The following is an 18,683-nucleotide window of genomic DNA, read 5'->3' as shown; positions in this document are numbered from 1 at the left end:
ACCTCGACTGCTGTCATCAAAAGCTAGGTTTTCCAAAATGTTGGCTAATGCCTAGAATAGTTATAAACAAAGCAGAGTACAGCCCTTTTCCCAATTTCATGGCATCACAGTCCTGCACAGAATGGGTGTACATAAAACCAGGGAAAAGTTTCTTTGAGCTTACATGGAACAAGCCTCTCCTCTAGTGGTGTCAACCACCCCTACACTTAGAGCCACCAGGGGGCCTCACTAGAGCTGGGCTTCTAAACCTCTGTGGTCTTGCCTGCTGGAAGCTTGTTGGAATCAAGTTTTCTCAGCTCCAGTAAATAAAAAGAAAAAGAATACAAACTCTCAAGCCTCATCCAGAGAGGTTGAGCAAGAACCTGCATGAAAGATTCCTGGAGGAATAAATACCTATTAAAGTTAGAGAAACAGGGTCCTCCCTGTGGTGCAAGGGGTTAAGTCTTAGCTCTATGAAACTATCAGCAGCCACTGCAGCACAATTTCGACACCCAGCTCAGGGAGCTGACCTATATGGAGCAGCAGACCTCTCCTGTCTTGCCCGCTGCTCCCCTCAGCAGTGTATTTCAGGCAATCCACCTGTTCTATTCCCCACTCTGTCTCTGGTGAATCCTCTTACCACCCTGCGCCTCTGAATTCATGTGAACAAGAAAAAAGTGCTATTTTAAGTAACATTTAAATAATATGATCCCTGCAAATGTTTTCATGCTGATTTGCTCAGCAACCCTTTCTTTACAAGTGGGCAATGCTAAAAATTCATTCCAGTCAAGGAAAGAGTTTAGCAGTTTTAATTGATGGAATCCAGATGAATCACACTTGTTTTGTTCTAACTCTAAGGCTCTTGTAATTGATTTCTCTTTAAACATCAAGATTTGGAAACTGATGATCAAAATAGTAGAAAAATATTAAAGTGTCCTCAGAATGTTCCTCTGCCTCCAGGAGAACCACACTTTCCTATTCAGAATCCCATCTGGGATTCAAGACCTGGTAGGTAAGTTTTCTGCATTCTAACCTGTGCCGCTGTGTTAAGGATGCCCACAATGTACACTCTATTTAAAAATTGAGACAGAGAGAAAATAATTCTCCAAAGGATGTTTGATTTAAAATTTCAAATCTCTATGTTGCCCATTGTTAGCCAATTAGGTTTCATGGCACACACAACATTTCCAGCATGGGAAGAGAAACACTGATCTTCAACAGGACTGGTTTTCTCTGACATTTACCAAGAAAGCATTTTATTTGACATAATTATTGAAACAAGGTATGTGTTGGGGGAAGTGTGCTTAATCAATACTGTCTTTTATATGAAGATTTTATATTTCTACTTAGCAAACTCCCCTTCAGCCCATTCTTTTAATGAATGTGTACAGATTTCCGAGAGCATGCCTTTCAAGCATGACTTTTGAGGATATTTGGAGGTGACTTACCACTCTTTCTTGTCCAGCTGACTTCCCACCCCTTCCTATCAAGCTTGTCCATTTGACAGTGTTAATGAATAAGCCCTGGAGTAATGGTGTATGATGAATTTTTAAAACAAATTTCCATTTGATGTGTTTCATGTGTAGCGAATGTTAGATATTTAGTAATCTTCATCCTCCTCTGAGTCTTTGATGAGAATAGTTTGTTTCATGATTTGCTTTTATTTGAGCAAAATGTAAATGGCCAGAATCCTCAGAAGGGCACGAAACATAGTCCTGGAGGGAGTGAGGTCAAAGCTGGATTATTTGGTTTACAGTTTAAAAGACAAAGGCAGGGCTTTAGGCTGTAAATTGAAGGTTTTTGCATTTATGGGGAAAAACAATTTTTCTACCTCCCAAGTTTGTGGAGAAGAGTACCCAAAGCACAGACTGAAATTGCTAGAGATCCTTTTCAAGATAAATCATTTATATGGAAGTTATAGGATATGCCAGATTCGGAAAACATTTGTAAGAGGCATTTATCTGAAGGGATCGATGTGGTTGGTTTGAATCATTTTTGTAGCACAACAAGACTCAGTGTCTAGTTCCTAAGTCAAAGAACTCCTGTGCTGTGAGGGAAAAATCAAGCACAATAATTAACTCAGGATCATGTATAGCTGAGGAAGCTTGTGCTGGGACTTCTCTGGCTGTCTAAAATTATTACTGGTTGACAACTGGCTTATTTTCACTGAAAGCGAAATATCTCAGAGGAAGCTGCTCCAAAGAGCTACTCATCCCAGATTCCCACCACATGACCAACCACACATCTTGTCAATATAGAGATAGTGCTGGCACAGAATGGACACTTAGTGTATCTTTGTTGAGTGAAGAAATGAGTAACTAGCAGGTTAAAAGAAACCAAGGAAAACATCTTCCCTCTGTGTGTGTGTGCATGTGTGTGTGTGTGTGTACACATATGAAGACTAAAAAAAAAAAATCTACCCACAGGTAAACAGTTATAGCAACATCTTCCATGAAGCTGATGGTTTTGTAAAGTGCCTTTCCCTTGGGCTGGTCATTCCCAAATACCGTGTTAATCCAAGGTTAAAAACCCATTTGATCATTTGGAAAATTCTGAGGAGTCCCTTAGGGGAATGGCAATGTGTCACTTCCACCCTAGAAGTAAATGGAGCCACTAAGAAGGGGGAGCAAAGCAGACCCCACTGAATGCCCAGGTCATCCAGAGAGCAAAGCTAGCTTGTGGCTCTTAGATGCCACCATCACAGGGAGAACTGGGCATGTGGCAACTGAGTCTCACATCCAAGGATACCCCCTGTTTTCCACCACAGCCATCCAAACACATCTTGGTGAGGACAAGGAAGGTACCTGAGAGCAACGGTGGGGGGCATAGGAGTAAATCTGCTGACTAGACTGAATATTTGGGCCAATAGATCTTTCTGGAAAAAGCTCATGTTAAAGTGGAACCTCATTTGATAGTTCTGTTCTTGTTTTTCCAACATGCAACACTGCTTGGAGCTATTCACACTTACTCGCCCAGCAGTTAACCTTCATTTGGAGGTTCCTGATAAAATCAAAGAACAAATCAAGAGTTAGAGCCTATTAAGCTCACCTATATGAAAACACTCCACAGTCCTGTAATGCTTAATGGTGCCAAGAGCTGGAGCCCTCTTTTTGCATTTGGTTTGGATTTCACCTCAGGGAGAACAAAATTCTGCACTACCCCATTCTCTACCAGGGTCAAGCCCAGCAAATGCCTTAAGCACTTTCAACTTAAATGAATGTCAAGGCTTTGCTTATTATGCTCACCATCCAAAATAACAATCATTTTAAAATTCACAGTTCTGAGCCTCCCTGGTGGTTTTGGGGCCATCACCAGAATGCCTGAGTTCAATCAGGCCAGGGAGGTGACCCACATGGTGCAGCAGACCTCTCCTGTCTCCCCGCTGCTCCCCTCAGCAGTGTATTTCAGTGGATCTGCCTGTTCTGTTCCCTACTCTGTCTCTGGTGAATCCTCTCATGCCCCACGCATCTGGCCTACACCCCATTTCTTCTATGTAAAAATTAAAAAATATAATAAAGCAAAATTCAGAGTTCACTGTTTATAACTATTTTCACATAAATTTATTTTCAAGAACCAAAAATTACCCTAAAACATTAACTATTTAAGCAGTACCTTGTAAAATATTTTTATGGACATTTTCTACACAACCCAAATCAAGATTTGTTGTCTTTTCAGTTAGGAAGTCTCATGATGCTTTTTAGGATATACCTAAAAAACATTCTATTTGTGCTTTTCATCTTAGTCTCTCCAAAAGTCATCCAGACAGACAGCTATATCCTTAGATCCTTCATGTTGTGGGAGATATTTTGTGGAGGTCACAAGCACCTGAGGATCCATAAAACCTCAGCACTAATAGTCTGGTCTAGAACCTTCACTTTTAAAAGTCGCCTGAGATTCCACACTTGACCTAGAACAAAGCAGCAGTTTTTCACAATCATCTCTGTGCCTTCGTGTCCAAGGTTCCCCTACACTTTGATGCCTGGGGGACAGGGTCTCAAATGGGATATAAGTCTCTTTGGCCAAATCATCTTCCCAGGAGTCTGACTTACATTGCAGTTTGCAAACTTTGTACAGCAGGAAAAAAAACAATGGCAAGACAATCCCGCAGGCTGCAGCGCTCACCACGAGGAGGAAGGAGCCTGGAGCACCCTCTTCGGCACCGTCAGTAACAAAGGTGACACACTGGTCCTTGTGGGGATGTGCTCCTTTCAGGCGGACACACGCCAGGTACTGCCCTCCAGGCGCTAAGCCCTCCAAGGTCACCTGGTTCTCGCTGGAGTCTGTGCTCAGCAGCAGCAGGTCCTTCTCCCCGTGTTTGGAATACCACACGGTCACCTCCAAGTCAGGTGTGGGGTTGACCACATTCCATGTCAGCATCACGCTCTCTTGTGTCTGGCTGGTCACCCTGACATTTTCTACTGCGGCATCCGTCCCCACAGGCAACGCCTCCTCTGACAGGGCCTGCTCTTCTCTTTTACTGCTACTGCCTGGGGGAAGCTTATGTCCACTCCTCTCCACCTTGACATTTCTTTTCCCATCCAGGGGATGCTGGAGGGACAGCCTGCTGGCCAGGGTGGCGCTTGCTGAGATGCTAGTGCTTAGAGTTGAGGCTGAAGAAAGAATGAAGGAGGAAAAAGGCGACGAGGAATAGGAAGTTAATGGAGAAAGGGGAGTGGAAGAAGCAGAGGAGGAAGGCAGCCAGGCAGTCGAGAGTGGGCTGGGTATGGATGTGGGTCTTCCAGATCCTATGTGGACCTCTTGCTCAAGGCGATCTCCGGTTTTTTTGGATGTTTTTGGTGATATGGTTGAGCCACCACCAACCACTGTCACAGTCACCACAGCTTCTGAAGACCCCGCCAAATTTCTGGCCTTACATTTGTAATCTCCAGCATCCTTGTAAGAAATCCCTGTCAAGCTCATTATGGACCACCGGACGCCTTCCTCTGGAGAGTCCTGAATTACTGGAAGGGAAGGAAGGACACTATGAGAAGAAGAAAGACTTAAGCATCATGCTGATGGAAATGGAAGCCGCTGTGGTTCTCCATGCACCCCTCCCGCAGCAGCCGAGAGGGAGGGGGCACAGTGGTGTCTTTGAAGGCTGCTGAGGATTCTGTAAATTGTTCACATGAAGATTTCTGTCATGTTAGGCACAATGTATGGGAGATGGTTTATTTATTAATTTGTTTCTTTTATTACTTTTTCATTTTCTTACATTGTTCATTTTTGTACAATATTTGATGTCTCCCCTCAGGTGTAGTCTCTGTAAACCTCCCACTACCACATCACCTGTCTTCTGTTCCCACAGTCCCTCCTGCTCTTCCCTCCCCTGTTTTGACCGCTCCATCCCCCTGCCCTGCTATATGCCTCAGATGTAAAGTTGCCTACAAATTTTGTCTTTTTTTGACCCTTTGTTCAGTTTCCCTGTCTTCCTCCTACAAGTGATATCTGATATTTTTCTTTTTTCTTCTGATTTAGGGAAATAGTATTTTTATTTTTTTAAAGATTTATTTTATTTATTTATCCATACAAGAGCTGGGGCATAGTCCAGAGGTAGGGGTGAGAGGATTCACCAGAGACAGAGTGGGGAGCAGAACAGGCAAACTGACTGAAACACACCGCTGAGGGGAGCAGCAGGCGAGACATGAGAGGTCTGCTGCGCCATGTGGGTCAGCTCCCTGGCCCGATCGAATTCATGCTGCAATGACTGCCGATAGCTTCATAGCGCTGAGACTTAACCCCTTGCACCACCAGGGAGGCCTGGAAAATGGTATTTTTTTAAAAAAGATTTAGTTATACATACAAGAACCAGGGTACAGGCCAGATGTGCAAGAGGGTGAGAGTATTCACCAGAGACAGAGCGGGGAACAGAACAGGCAGACTGACCGAAATACACTGCTGAGGGGAGCAGCGGGCGAGACAGGAGAGGTCTGCCACACCATGTGGGTATCTCCGCAGCCAGCCGGGATCGAACTGGCACTGCAAAGGCTGCGGACAGCTTCACAGCGCTGCACTCAACCACCTGTGCCACCAGGAAGGCCCAGGAAATGGTACTTTTAAAAAGAGTTGGAAACTTTTAAAATGAGTTGCATACTTTTGTCCACTGGTAGCATGTGATTTTAGAGAAGTCAATTCAAGTCTTTCGGCCTTTTAAATATGGAGATAAGACAACCTGATCTTGATGATCACTTCTAATTTTAACTCACTGTGATTCTATAAAACATTTATCAGCAGACCTGACTGAAATACTTCCTTCAATAAGTTTTCATTGTAATGAAATGCTATCTATCCACATAGCCAGGAGGCATGACAGCTCATTCTTTGGCATGCAGGAGTTATAATTTGTGACCTCAATCTTCCATTTTATATTTAATTTAGATAAACTCGTAAACCATGGATTCTTTTATTTGTAGAATAACATAGATTTTAGAAAAGTGAACATTTACTCTCCAAAATATCTGAATATTTTCCCATCCTGTCTTAGTTGCTGAAGCTCTCTGAAAAGTAACAATGCACTGATTCCACTACCTTACATATGAGATGCTTACTATTTGTAGGATATTAGGCATTGACTTCTGAAAAAATGTTATCATTTCATTCTTTCACCTTGAATCATCAGAATACCACTGTTGAAACTAAGACAAGAACATTGACTTGGTTATATTAGGATCTGCAAAACCTTTGTAAATGATATTTCTTTTCTTTTTTTTTTTTTTTAATATTTTGAAGTCAATCATGGCAGATATTTTATTTTATTTTTTTTTAATAGAGGCATGCTTTATTTATTTGTTTGCTGATTTGTTTGTTTGTTTTGTTTATACATGCACTGGGTACAGTCAGAAGCGCGGGAGGGTGAGAGAATTCACCAGAGCCAGAGCGGGGAGCAGAGCAGGCAGAAGGACCGAAGTACACTGCTGAGGGGAGCAGCGGGCGGCAGGAGAGGCCTGCGCGCCATGTGGGACCCTCCTCTGGTGGCCGGGGAGCAGCCGGGGATTGAACCGGCGCCGCAGAGGCCGCGGGCAGCTTCGCAACCCAGCGCTCAACCGCTGCGCCACCGGGGAGGCCCTTTTCTTTTTATTTTTGTGACATGCACATTATTCAGCAAGTGGTGCGCATGTGTCCTGGCTGCCAAGGCTCTGTCCCTCCTCACAAAGCTGTGACTCTTGACCCAAACACCTTCACCCAGACTTGACATGCAGATACCAACTGGAAGTCACACAAGCAGTGGAGAAACCAGGCAGCTCCTACCCCAGGTAAGCAAACAGCAAAGGTATGACAGGGAGAAAACACAGCAGCAACAACAAACAACTTGACCGAGGGAGAATATTACAAAAGGGGAAATGAGTGTTCCTTAAACCAGTTTTGTAGGGATTTGAAAAGAGTAGTAAATAAAATGTTGTTTTTAAAAACCTTAAGAAAAAGGGCATAAACTTCATGTCATGGGTAAGAGGGTCTCCCCACTTGGCCTGCAGTGCTTTGGGAGGCCTGTGTAGGAGAGGTGTGTGTTCCCACCCACCATGTAACTCAAGCTGAAATATAACGGCCTGAAATGCAGCAGAACACATCCTGGGGTCTCTCACTGGAAGGGAGCCTCCACTCCCACCCAGCAGTTACCAGCTGGTTGACTCCCCTCCACTGGTTCTGGTCAGGGATGGCCATGGTGGGGGTTGGGGCATGGACACCCCTCTCTCTTCTGGGCCCCTCAATCACACCACCTATCAGGAGGTAGCCAGTGTGTCCACGGGCGGCTGGAGAGCAGACGGGCTGTCCCTCAGTCCATCCTGGGAAACTCAGGGGGGCACTGGTGAAAGCGTTGCATTCCCCCTGCAATTTGACCTCTCTCCCTCCAGCCTCCAAGTGCAACCCTTAGGCCAGTCTGGAAGGCAGATGGCACCTCATCGAAGGCCTGATCTGAGCAGTGGGGCATTCCTCCTGGCCCAATCCCTAAACTGGGTGGCTGTGGCTGCCGTAGAGCTCCAGGCGGACCTGGGTGGGCAGCCAGTGCACCGTCTCCTTGGGCACACGGGGGCTCAGGTGCCAGCCCTAGAGTTGCTTTCGCCAGAGATTGCGTGAGCCCCGCAGGATCTGTCAGCGTGGGTCTGTATCTCCACGTCCGCCTCTACCCCCACCTCCAGTGCCCCTACCCCCGCCTCCAGGGTCCACAGCTGGGACCCTGGGGCGGTCCACAAACCCCAGGCAGCGTCGCGCAGTGATGGCGGGGCGTGCGCAGCGCGCATGCGCCAGCGTGAAGGGGTTGCAGTACGCATGCCTGACAGGCGCAGTGCGCATGCCCGGCGCTCCAGTGCGCATGCTCAGTGCTGCCGTGAGCATGTCGACCTCGCGTGGTCGCAGGCTGACCCCGCCTCGGCTGACCTTATACTTGGAAGGGGCGGCTCTGCGGCGGCTTCGAAGCTCAGAAAGGACTCCGGCCTTGGCCCTGGGCTTGCAGCAGCCGGGTGAGTGACGTCTTGCAGGCGCCGAGAAGGGTGTTGTACTTGGAGCGTGTGCCCAGGGTCGGGCGCCACAGCAGCTCCGGTCGTGCAGGTGAGGATGCAGGTGTTCATGCGCTGGCGGGGTGTCCAGGAAGCCCCCAGAGGTAGCCAGGAGCTGCATGTACGTGTCGTATGCCCCCCCCCCCACCGCCACCAAGCAGGTCGGACCCCGTGCACAAGCACCCGCACCGTGATATGTTGAGGAGCTCGGTTGAGCAATGGAGGTCTTGCTAGTTGTGGACTAAAGGGAGTGCCTCGGAGCACTGTGATGCCCACATGTCTCTGAACATTTACGTCGAGGTGGGATGGTGGTCCCCGGGTGCTCACCAGTGCTTGTTCTTCTAAAACTAGATTTTTTTGTTTCATAATAAGGCCTGTGCAATCTATTCTTTAAATCACCTTTCTAAAATGAGAAACTTGTAGAACATCCCTTTTATGAAAATTGTAACATTTTAAAGTGAGCTGGATCTGGGATGAACAAGACAAAGGCCTCATCTGCAACCATTCATTCACTGCTATGTGTTCCTTTCTATCCAAGACAAAAGTAGATTGATTTCATCTAAGTAGTAAAAGTGGGGAAAGAAACATTAGCCAATAAAATGTTCCTTCAGATTCTTTGCGTCTAACTATCTTGGTATATCTTACTGGAAGTAACCAGCCTTATTGCATATCACCCAGAAACATGAGATTAAGTTCCGTCATTAGAACCCCTGGTTTCATAAGTCTCCAATTGAAAACACACCTGTGTAATTAACACGCGCACTGTCGGCTCTGGTCCACATGAGCTGTGGGGTGGGGTGGCCAGTTGCATCACATCGCAGCAGGACATTGCTGCCCAGAGCAGAGGTGATGTGGGTGGCCGAGGTCATCACTGATGGCTTCAGACACTTCTCCAGCTCAGCCTGCTGAAACGGAATCCCTGTCAGGTGCTCAGGCTCACTGCACACCATCAGTGGGTCGAGGAGCACGATAGCAGGGGCAGCAACTCTTGACAATTCGATCATTCTGGAAATATGACAGTCACATGACCAAGGGTTGTCCTGCAAACCTGAACCGGAGGAGGAAAGGATTTGGGAAAGGTTATTCTGGTTTACATCTGGTTAGGAGGTATCTGCACCATCCCTAAAACATAAGTGCTTTGAGGGATGAAATGGAGTCACATGTCTGTCCATTTGGCTCTGCCATCCCATCAGCTGGATGGACATGTTCTTACAGCTCAGACCATTCACGATCATAGCTAACAGTTACTGAGCATTCACTCTGTGCTAGACTCTGTTCTAAGCACTTGCCTGTATTAATGCACATAATCACAGTGATCCTGTTTGCGGGAAAGTATTATCCCTATCTTAAAGATGAAGAAACTGAGACAGAGAAACCAGGTAGCTTGACCAGTTGCATAGCCAAATCAGTGTTAGAGCCAAATTTGTCTCCAGGAATACAAAAGAATAGTGATCTGGGATATTTCTAGGAAGCTGTAAACATATTTATATTCTTGTGTTACAGGGTGTCAAGACACCTAACTCAACTAGAAATGTGTCATGGTTTTGTGTAATTTGAAGACATATTGAGGTAGTACATGTACTGTATAGGAAACTCATAGAGCGAGATGGAGGCCTTGTCAGGCGATTGGAAAGACTGGCAGAGGCTCATCGGGCTTGGAATGAATGCGATGTGTCGTGGCCATGGAAGTACACTCCTTCAGATCTCCCCTCAATAATCAGAAGCAAGGAATGCAAGAAGCTGACACCCTTTGTTGCAAGTGCCTTCAAGATCTGTCTCAACTTTCAGAACTCTACCTTCAAGGTGACTGTCAGGGAGAGCCTAAAGAAAGTGAGCAAAATGTTACTGGTTAGTAGAGGAGAGGGAGCAGCACAAGTGTAGCAACCGTGTTACCTGTCATTAACATGGACGATAGTGAGCATTTGGTGACATCAATATCCCAGCTACAGATATCTCTAGAGTGTTAGCACTGCTGCCTGTGAAAATCGTTTCTTACTTCCAGCCTTTCCCAAATTCTAAAGTTAAAGAGCTTCACAGCAAAAATTCGATCCAATGCGGGTAGAATATAAAATCACTCACCAGCACTCTGGGAGGTTAAGTGATCTGCCCAAGGTCACACAACAGTATACAGTCGGGATTTGAACCTCTATCTGTATGTTGACCTTGAAGCTCTCAACATATCAGTGACATTAAGCAAGGACTTGAAAGTCCTTGAGCTGGGAAAGACTCAAGAGCTGTAAATTAACGGTTTTATTCATGCTTTGAAGCTATTGCAAACTGTTATAAATATGTGTTAACAGTGAAGCAAAATCCTTAAAAAAAAAAAATCCAGTTGCTTCTCCCTAAAATTTATGTAAACCAGGAAAATATTTTTAAGTTCCTCAAAAATAAAATGTTTACCTATCCCAGCTTCGAAACATCTCAGGTTAAAGTACAGCTTTTAAAGCCTGAGTAATAGTAATGACCTGAGGGCTGAACATATTCATCAGGTGGTTTTTCTTCTGAGGACAAAGGGACAAGAATTCTCTGAAGTTAAATTGTTACTTGGTCTACATTCCTTCAAAGCAACACACCAACCACAGTAACTGGAATTTGCGATAACTTATTTTACATAACTGTTCTCATATAGGGGCAAATGAACTTTGCCTTATCCCTTTTCTAAAAAAGGTAATGTTTTTTGTGCACTACAGCAATTGGATTAAATGAGCTATTTTTTGTGAAAAGTCAGCAATAAGTTCCCCTATAAAAGTTATTGTGCAGGGCCTCCCCGGTGGCACAGTGGGTTGAGCGCAGTGCTGTCCATAGCTTCTGCAGTGTGGTTTTGATTCCCAACCGGCCAGGGAGATACCCACAAGGTGCGACAGACCTCTCCTGTCTTGCCTACTGTTCCCCTCAGCAGTGTTTTTGGTCATCTGCCTGTTCTGCTCCCCTCTCTGTCCCTGATGAATTCTTTCACTCTCCTATGCCTCTGGCCTGTACCCCAGCTTTGCATAAATAAATAAATCTTTAAAAAAATGTTATTCTGCAGAAAAGCTCTTTAAGCAAAGCCCATGCCTTTGTCAATTTTGTGGAGGCAGTGGGGTTTCACAGTTCAGGTGGGTGAGGGAAGTCTTTTCAATAAAGCATGTGGGAACAACTGGATTGCTGTTTGAAAATAAAAAATCAAACCTCATCCCTTCCTCATATTATACTCAAAAACTTTTCTGACATGGATCATGATAATAAACATAAAAGATAAGACTATAAAGCTAAAACTATAAACAAAATAGACTTCCTGCGGCCTGTAGGTAGGCAGATATTTCTTCCATGGGACACAGGAAGTACTCACTATAGAAGAAAAGCTGGTAAGCCAAGTGTCATCAAAATTTAAAATGTTCTTACTAAAGATACCATGAAGGAAATAAATAGACAAACCACATCATTGCATATAGCTGCAGTTGAACTTGGGTTCAATAATAGAAAGGCAACCAACCTTAGAATACTGTAATGGAATAAATACGAATGGCCAATAAACAAATGAAAATGTGGTCAACACCTCTAGCCATGGGGGAAATGTAAATTGCAATCACAGGATAATACTGCTCCTTGATCGCCCCCCCAAGAATGACTGACATGGAAAATGACTGACAACATCAAGTGTTGGTGAGGAGATGGGGCAGGTGGACTGTTACACAGTGGTAGTAGGAGTAGAAAACAGTGCAACCTCTTGGGAAAACTGGCCATATTTTAAAATCTATTTTATTATTATGTAGAAAAACTGGGATGCAGGCCAGAGGTGCCGGGGGTGAGAGAATTCACCAGACAGAGTGGGGAGCAGAACAGGCAGACTGACTGAAATACACTGCTGAGGGGAGCAGCGGGTGAGACAGGAGAGGTCAGCTGCGCCATGTGGGTCAGCTCCTTGGCTGGGGGTCAAACTCAGGCCGTAGCAGTAATAGTGCTGAGACTTAACCCCTGTGCCACCAGGGAGGCCCAAAACTGGCAATTTTTTAAAAACGTTTATATATATAGACATCCTACAATCTAGCAATTTCAATCAGGGAAATCTACCAAAGAGAAATGATAGCTTGCTAAAAAAAAGCTTTGTACATGGATGTTAACAGCAGCTTTATTCACGATAGCTAAAACATGGGAACCTACTGCCAGGGACTCCTGCCTTCACCATGTGGGACTGTCTCCTCCGGGCCTTCCAGAGGAAGCACACAGAGATTAAGGGGGATTGGTTGAACTAAATTGATGTCATTTTAGAAAATTCTGTGGCCACCATTTTCCTTCAGGCAAACTCCATCTGAATACGAGAGGCATCCTTGTTAGAATTGTGCTAACTTAATTGCAGTAAAAAGCACCCAAAAAAGGCATTTCATGCCCTCTCCTACTGCAGGCTTTTCCTCCAAGATAAATAGTCTTAGTCTTTGTGGAGTCTACCTATGTAAATATTTGCTCATTCTCGAGAAACAGGTCATGGAAATTCACCTGTACTACCAATCAAAAATCTAATTCAGTGTCAGAGTTAACGCAGGATACCAGTGTATGTTTTTATGGCCACGTGAAAAGGTAACTGTATGAAGTTGTTATTTTTGCTCATGTAGAAGAGACAAGGAGTAATTGGAAAACTGCTCATAATTTCTTTTTCCTATTAAGTAAATACATGATGTAAAGAGATTAGTAAAATAATTTATATACGAGGAAATAAGCCTGGTGTTATTACATCCCCCGTGTTACAAAGGCGTGGGGCGTTAACAGTGTGGGCGCTGGAACTAACGGCCTGTATTCAAGTCCCAGCTCCCCCACTTCTGATGAAGTGTTGAAAGGAGAATGTGGCTGGTGAGAGGTGCTGTCCACGTGCTCACGATGGGGCAGGCTGGTAGACCATGTCTCCAGGCTACCTACTGTCTAGAGCGTCTTAGTTGATGAGACCAGCCCTTTGTGGTGCGCGCACACACACACCCCCTTACACAGAGTGGGTGGGAAAATTGCCCTAGATTATCTATAAAGTTGCATCAAAATTCCATCGTAAGTGCCAGTATAGGCCTGAGAAAGCAGCATGACTGAAGGAACGTGGAACAAACCGTCTGGCCCCGAGGAGCCCTGGCTTCTCAGCTTACCGAGAATCATTCTCCTTGGTGAAAGGTCCAGGCTTCTAGACGATGTTGTAAGGAAGTGTGGCCAGCTCTCCAGGAAATCTGGCGGCAGTGTGGTTAGTCTGTTGCTTGATAAATCCAAGTAGGCGAGGCCCTTCAGGTGCCCGATGGCCTCCTTTGGCACGCTGCCTAGTCTGTTATTGTGCAGGTCCAGGGTCCTCAGCTGGGGCAAGTCCCGCAGAGCCGCCCAAGGGAAGGTAGCCAGAGAATTCCCAGCCAAGCGCAACTCATGCAGCTGCTTTAGGTTGTAAAAGCTTCTGGTTTCGAGGCTGGCCACGGAGTTGCAGGTCACCCAGAGGAACCGGAGGTCCACCAGGTAGTAGAAGGCCTCTGCCGGGACTCGGTACACGGCCGTCTTCTCTATGCGGAGCTTCACAGTGTCCACGGGGAAGCTCGTGGGGACCTCGGTCATATCCGGGTCATTGCACAGCACAGACCTGGCAGCACAACGAGGCAAGGGGGAAGCTTGCTTTTCAAGACCCTTTTGAAGAAATACTACTTATTTGAAACATGCATCAAGTTTTCATTCCTTACTGGTTTTTTTTTCAGAATGTCTGTTCAGCTTAGCTAACCTGTTCATTAGTAATTCATCATCGTTGTCTGGGTTAAGCCATATAATGTGATCGTTTTCGTAAGTCAAAAATGATCAAACCATCAGTTTCATGTGGCTCGACCTAATGTCAGCTGACTAGCTCTACAGCTCTACAGACTAGCCCCCCGGGTTCAGATCCAATCTCTGACTCCTTTGTGGCAATGAAGGCCACTTCTCTACTCTCCTAACCTCATTGCCCCATGTGGCTCTGTTAGGCTGCTTAATTGAAATGGATGTAAAATGATCATAATAAGCTCTGAGAGGTGTTTGCTGATGCCATTGTCGATCTCACTGTTGTAGATAAAACAACTGAGGCCGACCAACCACATAGATGGGCCCAAGGTCACATAGCTAGTGGGTTACAGAGGTGCCTTTCAAGCCCATGTCTATCCAAAATGCATGTTCTTAGCCCTTTTAGGCGAGATCCCAGTTGAAAAGAATCCCTTGCTGAGGTTATAAATTGATCCTTTCTGAAAGGATCACTTTAGTAGAGAGGAAGGAAGGAGGGAGGGAGTGAAGGTGGGAGAGAAAAGGAGGAGGCAGGTACTCAGAGTCAGTCTCTGTTTTCACCGTGTGACCTGTGCGGTGCTGTCGGCCTAGTGCTAATGCTGGGCAGCGGGGACAGTCAGCTCAGGAGTCAGATATGCCATGCAGGTTTCCTCCTTTTGTCCTTAAGTTTGCTGCTTGTATTTGTCAGTCAGACTGCTGTGATGGTGATTCTTTCCACCTTGTTTCCTCCAGTTTCCATCTGTCTCATAGCTCATGGCTAGACTTTCTCAGAGCAATTCCGATCATAATAAGCCCCCTGCTCATAATTGTTGGGAAGCTTTCTGTTTCCCACCAAAATAGGAAAAGTTTCTCACCTTGGAATCAAAAGTCCTTCATAGTATGATAATTTACCTGCTTTTCCAATCCCATTTCTGATTCTTCTGCTTCTCTGCATGGCATGCTCGAACCAAGCTTTTCTGTGCCTGTGCTCTCAAGTCATGCGTGCACTCTAGCACACACCCACTGTCCATCCCGGGGTAATGTATTCTCTCTGCCGCTGTCCTGCCCCCCTTTTTTGTTCCTTGGACTTCATAGTTGTTTTTGATCTCAGTCAACAGAACTGGTGGAAGAATGTCTCACGAGTAGATACAGAACAGGACACTCCTTCTTCTGGTAATCTTGGCTCTGTCTCTGCTAGGCTACTCTTGAAACAAGGAGAAATTCTTTATTTTCGTCTGTCAAGAACTGACATCCTCTTCACGTAACAGTATTTCAGATTTGTTTGTGGGTTTTGTGGTGCAGCGGGCACCAGCAGTCCAGGGCTCAGGGGATAAGACATGAGGTGTAGAGTGTGGAACAGACTGAACGGACATATGCACAGGGCTCTGAGGATCCTCGCACTATCATAGAGGGAAGACGGGAGGAGGGGCAGAAGAAAGCATGGCTTCACACTAGACCCTTAAAGTTTGTGTCTGTTTGAACGCTGTGACCTGTGCGTTGCTCTTGCCTAAAGAATAAGCCAGAAACTGAGTTTAACTCACTAACTTAAATGACCTTGAATTACGCACATGGTGATCTTATTTGATGGTAAAACAGGCAGAGAAAGCAAGCCTGTCCCCATGTGTAGGTGCAAACTATGAAGGAGCAGGGATTTTAGATTCATTTCAACCTGAGCAATGAATGATCTTTTTATCTCTCATCATGTCCTTCACCCCGCTGGATTGCTGAAAATGAGCCCTAAAAAGTTTTACAAAGCATCATCTAAATTACAGTACATTACACATGTGTAAATAGGAACAGTGAAACCGCCATTCATATTAAGTCTGCAATTAAACACCAGCCACAACAAAAAGAGGTGGGCAGCACAAAGCTGTGATGTGCCGTAGCTCGTTCCCTCTATACATGTAGGAGAAGATGGTATGAAACCACTGGAATTCTCTAGCCTTGCCTCTTTCTCTTCTTTCTACTCTGCATCCAGAGTAAAGAGCCGCTTTATGTGGCGTGACCAAGCACAGAGGAGAGTCTGCCCACTCGGCCAGCATATCAGGTGCAGTCTTGGGGGGCAACCTGGGTGGGAAGCCACAAGTCCTGCCTGTCCCCCCACCCCCAGTCCCTGTGGGGACTGTGTGCGCTGGCCCCGGACGGGCCATTATAAAATGGCAGTGGTCGAACTAGGTTGTCTCTAGAGTGTTTGCCAGGCATAATACGCTTTGCTTTTTATAAAATCCGTCAATGATGGGGAGAAGGAAAGGTTCTGAGAGGATTTTCTCAAAAGTGCTCTGGTCTGGGCCTCCCCGGTGGCGCAGCGGTTGAGCGCTGGGTTGCGAGGCTGCCCGCGGCCTCTGTGGCGCCGGTTCGATCCCCGGCTGCTCCCCGGCCACCGGAGGAGTGTCCCGCATGGCGCGCAGACCTCTCCTGCCGCCCGCTGCTCCCCTCAGCAGTGTACTTCGGTCCTTCTGCCTGCTCTGCTCCCCGCTCTGGCTCTGGTGGATTCTCTCACCCTCCCGCGCTTCTGACTGTACCCAGTGCATGTATAAACAAAACAAACAAACAAACCAGCAAACAAATAAATAAAGCATGCCTCTATTAAAAAAAAAAAAAAAAAAAAAAAAAAAAAAGTGCTCTGGTCTGCACCAGTAAGTGTGGCTTATCTTTAAATTTTTATGTTCTCAGTTTCTTTAACCAGCTAGTGATTGTGATAAGATATCACGAGTGGACTAAGTAGAATTTATATATCACAACGCAAACTACTCAAGAATATGTTATTTGTTCAGAGTTAGGGGACATAAATTGGCTGATTTTTTGCCCCACAAATTACTTGAAGAGGCTCATTGCTTGCTTCAACCAGGTCACAAAAGAAATGATCGTTATTAAATATATCCTCAAAAAACCAAGATGCCTTCCGTGTTTAACAAACAAGAGGTAGTAACAAGAGGCATATTTCAGATCACTGTTCTCACATCACAGGTAGATGTTAAAGCCCCCAGGGGCTGCCACAGACTGGGTAGACCCCTGGCTTTCATTGTTGATGCCATTATCTAAAAAATGAAAATATGTCATCTATAAACCCCTCTAACTTTGCTCTTGGGTCCTCCTCCTACTTCCATTGGTCTATCCAAGTGGCGTGAATAACCCTTAGAATGATTTGGAAAACCCCGGAAGCAGGTGGGCCCGCAGGTCACACTCCCAAAGAGCCCTGCCCCTCTTGTGTCCTCTCTGTGGGCTCGCGCTGAGCCCATCACACTCATCTCAGTGGTTTGCCCGAAAAGGACGTCTTGTGAAGCCGAGGACTGTGGCTATTTTTGTAACACAAAATGTGCTTGAAAGTCTCAAAAAACGTGAGAGACTTTCAGGAGCCCAGCTACTCAGAGGGAAGTCCTTGTGGAAGTGGGCCGACAACACCAACACAGTCCAAGCTCAGGTCAGCGAGACCTTCCCTCCGCTGATTACTGTTGGCAGTTTGCTTTGAAAATAAGGCAGGTTGGCTGGAGTCCTTTTCCTGGGAATCACAGGGACACTTAGCTGGGGTGGGGAGGGCGTACCTGGCTCCTGCGTGGGCCGAGCTGCCATCACAGGCACACCGGGAGGGACACGTGCCGCTCACTCCTTCCAAGACACTGAGCAGAACCCATAGACACACCAGGTGATGCATCGCTCCCATAGAGGCTGTCGAAACAAGAGATAGAAACTAAATCCTAAGCATTCAGAAAGTGGAGTATGAGGAGTCTGGGCGGCCGCATAGCAACAGCAGATTAGGCGGGATTAGCTGAGACCTGTCGTTACTTAACCTGCAAGTGTATCTTGCAGGGAAGCCATCTGGCCAGCCTTTGACTTTGGCTTCAGCATAAGGGAAATGAAAATTAGACACACGTCAGGACAATCTTTGCAGTTGCCCACATCCAGGTTTGCAAGGAATTGCCTATTAAATCCCTCTTCTGTGAATGTAAGCGGTTCCATTACACTTCGAAGAAACAGCGTTGAAAGTAATGCCGTATTTTAGAGGTTAGGAAATAGCACATCACAGATTTGACTTTTTGCATTTGATTTTTTACTAACGTATGTAACATGTAGTTTTTTAAAACTTAACTTTAAGGATAGCAGCACATGACATGATTGATTTAAGATAATCAACATCGCCACATATTGGCTGTCTCCAAAAACTAAGTCCAGTCCAGTTCACAGATCTTTTAGGCAAATGCCTCAACCCACCCCTCCCATGCAGAGCTTACACTCTGACAAGAGCTTGTCTTATGACTCCCCTAGGTTGTCTCATGCACCCAGAGCTCATTTGGCACCTTCATTGCTAAAATGAAGGCCTTTAAGTCTGTTCATGAACATGTTTTATCCAAAGCTTTTTTCCCAGGTAATGGGCACCTTCTAGAAAGATTAGATTCTATCAGAAAATAAAATTTAAATAATAAAAAAAGCGACCTCCATATACGTAACATGGAGAATGTGCAGGGACAATCAAAGATTTAGGGATTAAATACAGAA

General features: G+C 45.6%; 1 protein-coding gene across 1 annotated transcript; it reads right to left on the bottom strand.

Moving 5' to 3' along the window:
* Positions 1 to 3,828: 3,828 nt before the first annotated feature.
* LRIT3 (leucine rich repeat, Ig-like and transmembrane domains 3) lies at positions 3,829 to 17,841 on the bottom strand (the record flags this gene model as incomplete). Its single annotated transcript, XM_084251993.1, has 5 exons — positions 3,829 to 4,940; positions 9,211 to 9,516; positions 13,574 to 14,046; positions 14,182 to 14,209; positions 17,787 to 17,841. The coding sequence occupies 5 exons, from the start codon at positions 17,839 to 17,841 to the stop codon at positions 3,829 to 3,831; spliced, it is 1,974 nt and encodes a 657-aa protein (XP_084108119.1).
* Between the last annotated feature and the right edge of the window lie 842 nt (positions 17,842 to 18,683).

The sequence above is a fragment of the Talpa europaea genome (genome assembly GCF_964194135.1).
Source record: "Talpa europaea genome assembly, chromosome: 13".
Taxonomy (NCBI): domain Eukaryota; kingdom Metazoa; phylum Chordata; class Mammalia; order Eulipotyphla; family Talpidae; genus Talpa; species Talpa europaea.
The sequence above is the reverse complement of the archived record's forward strand: the minus strand, read 5'-3'. Positions and strand labels throughout refer to the sequence as shown.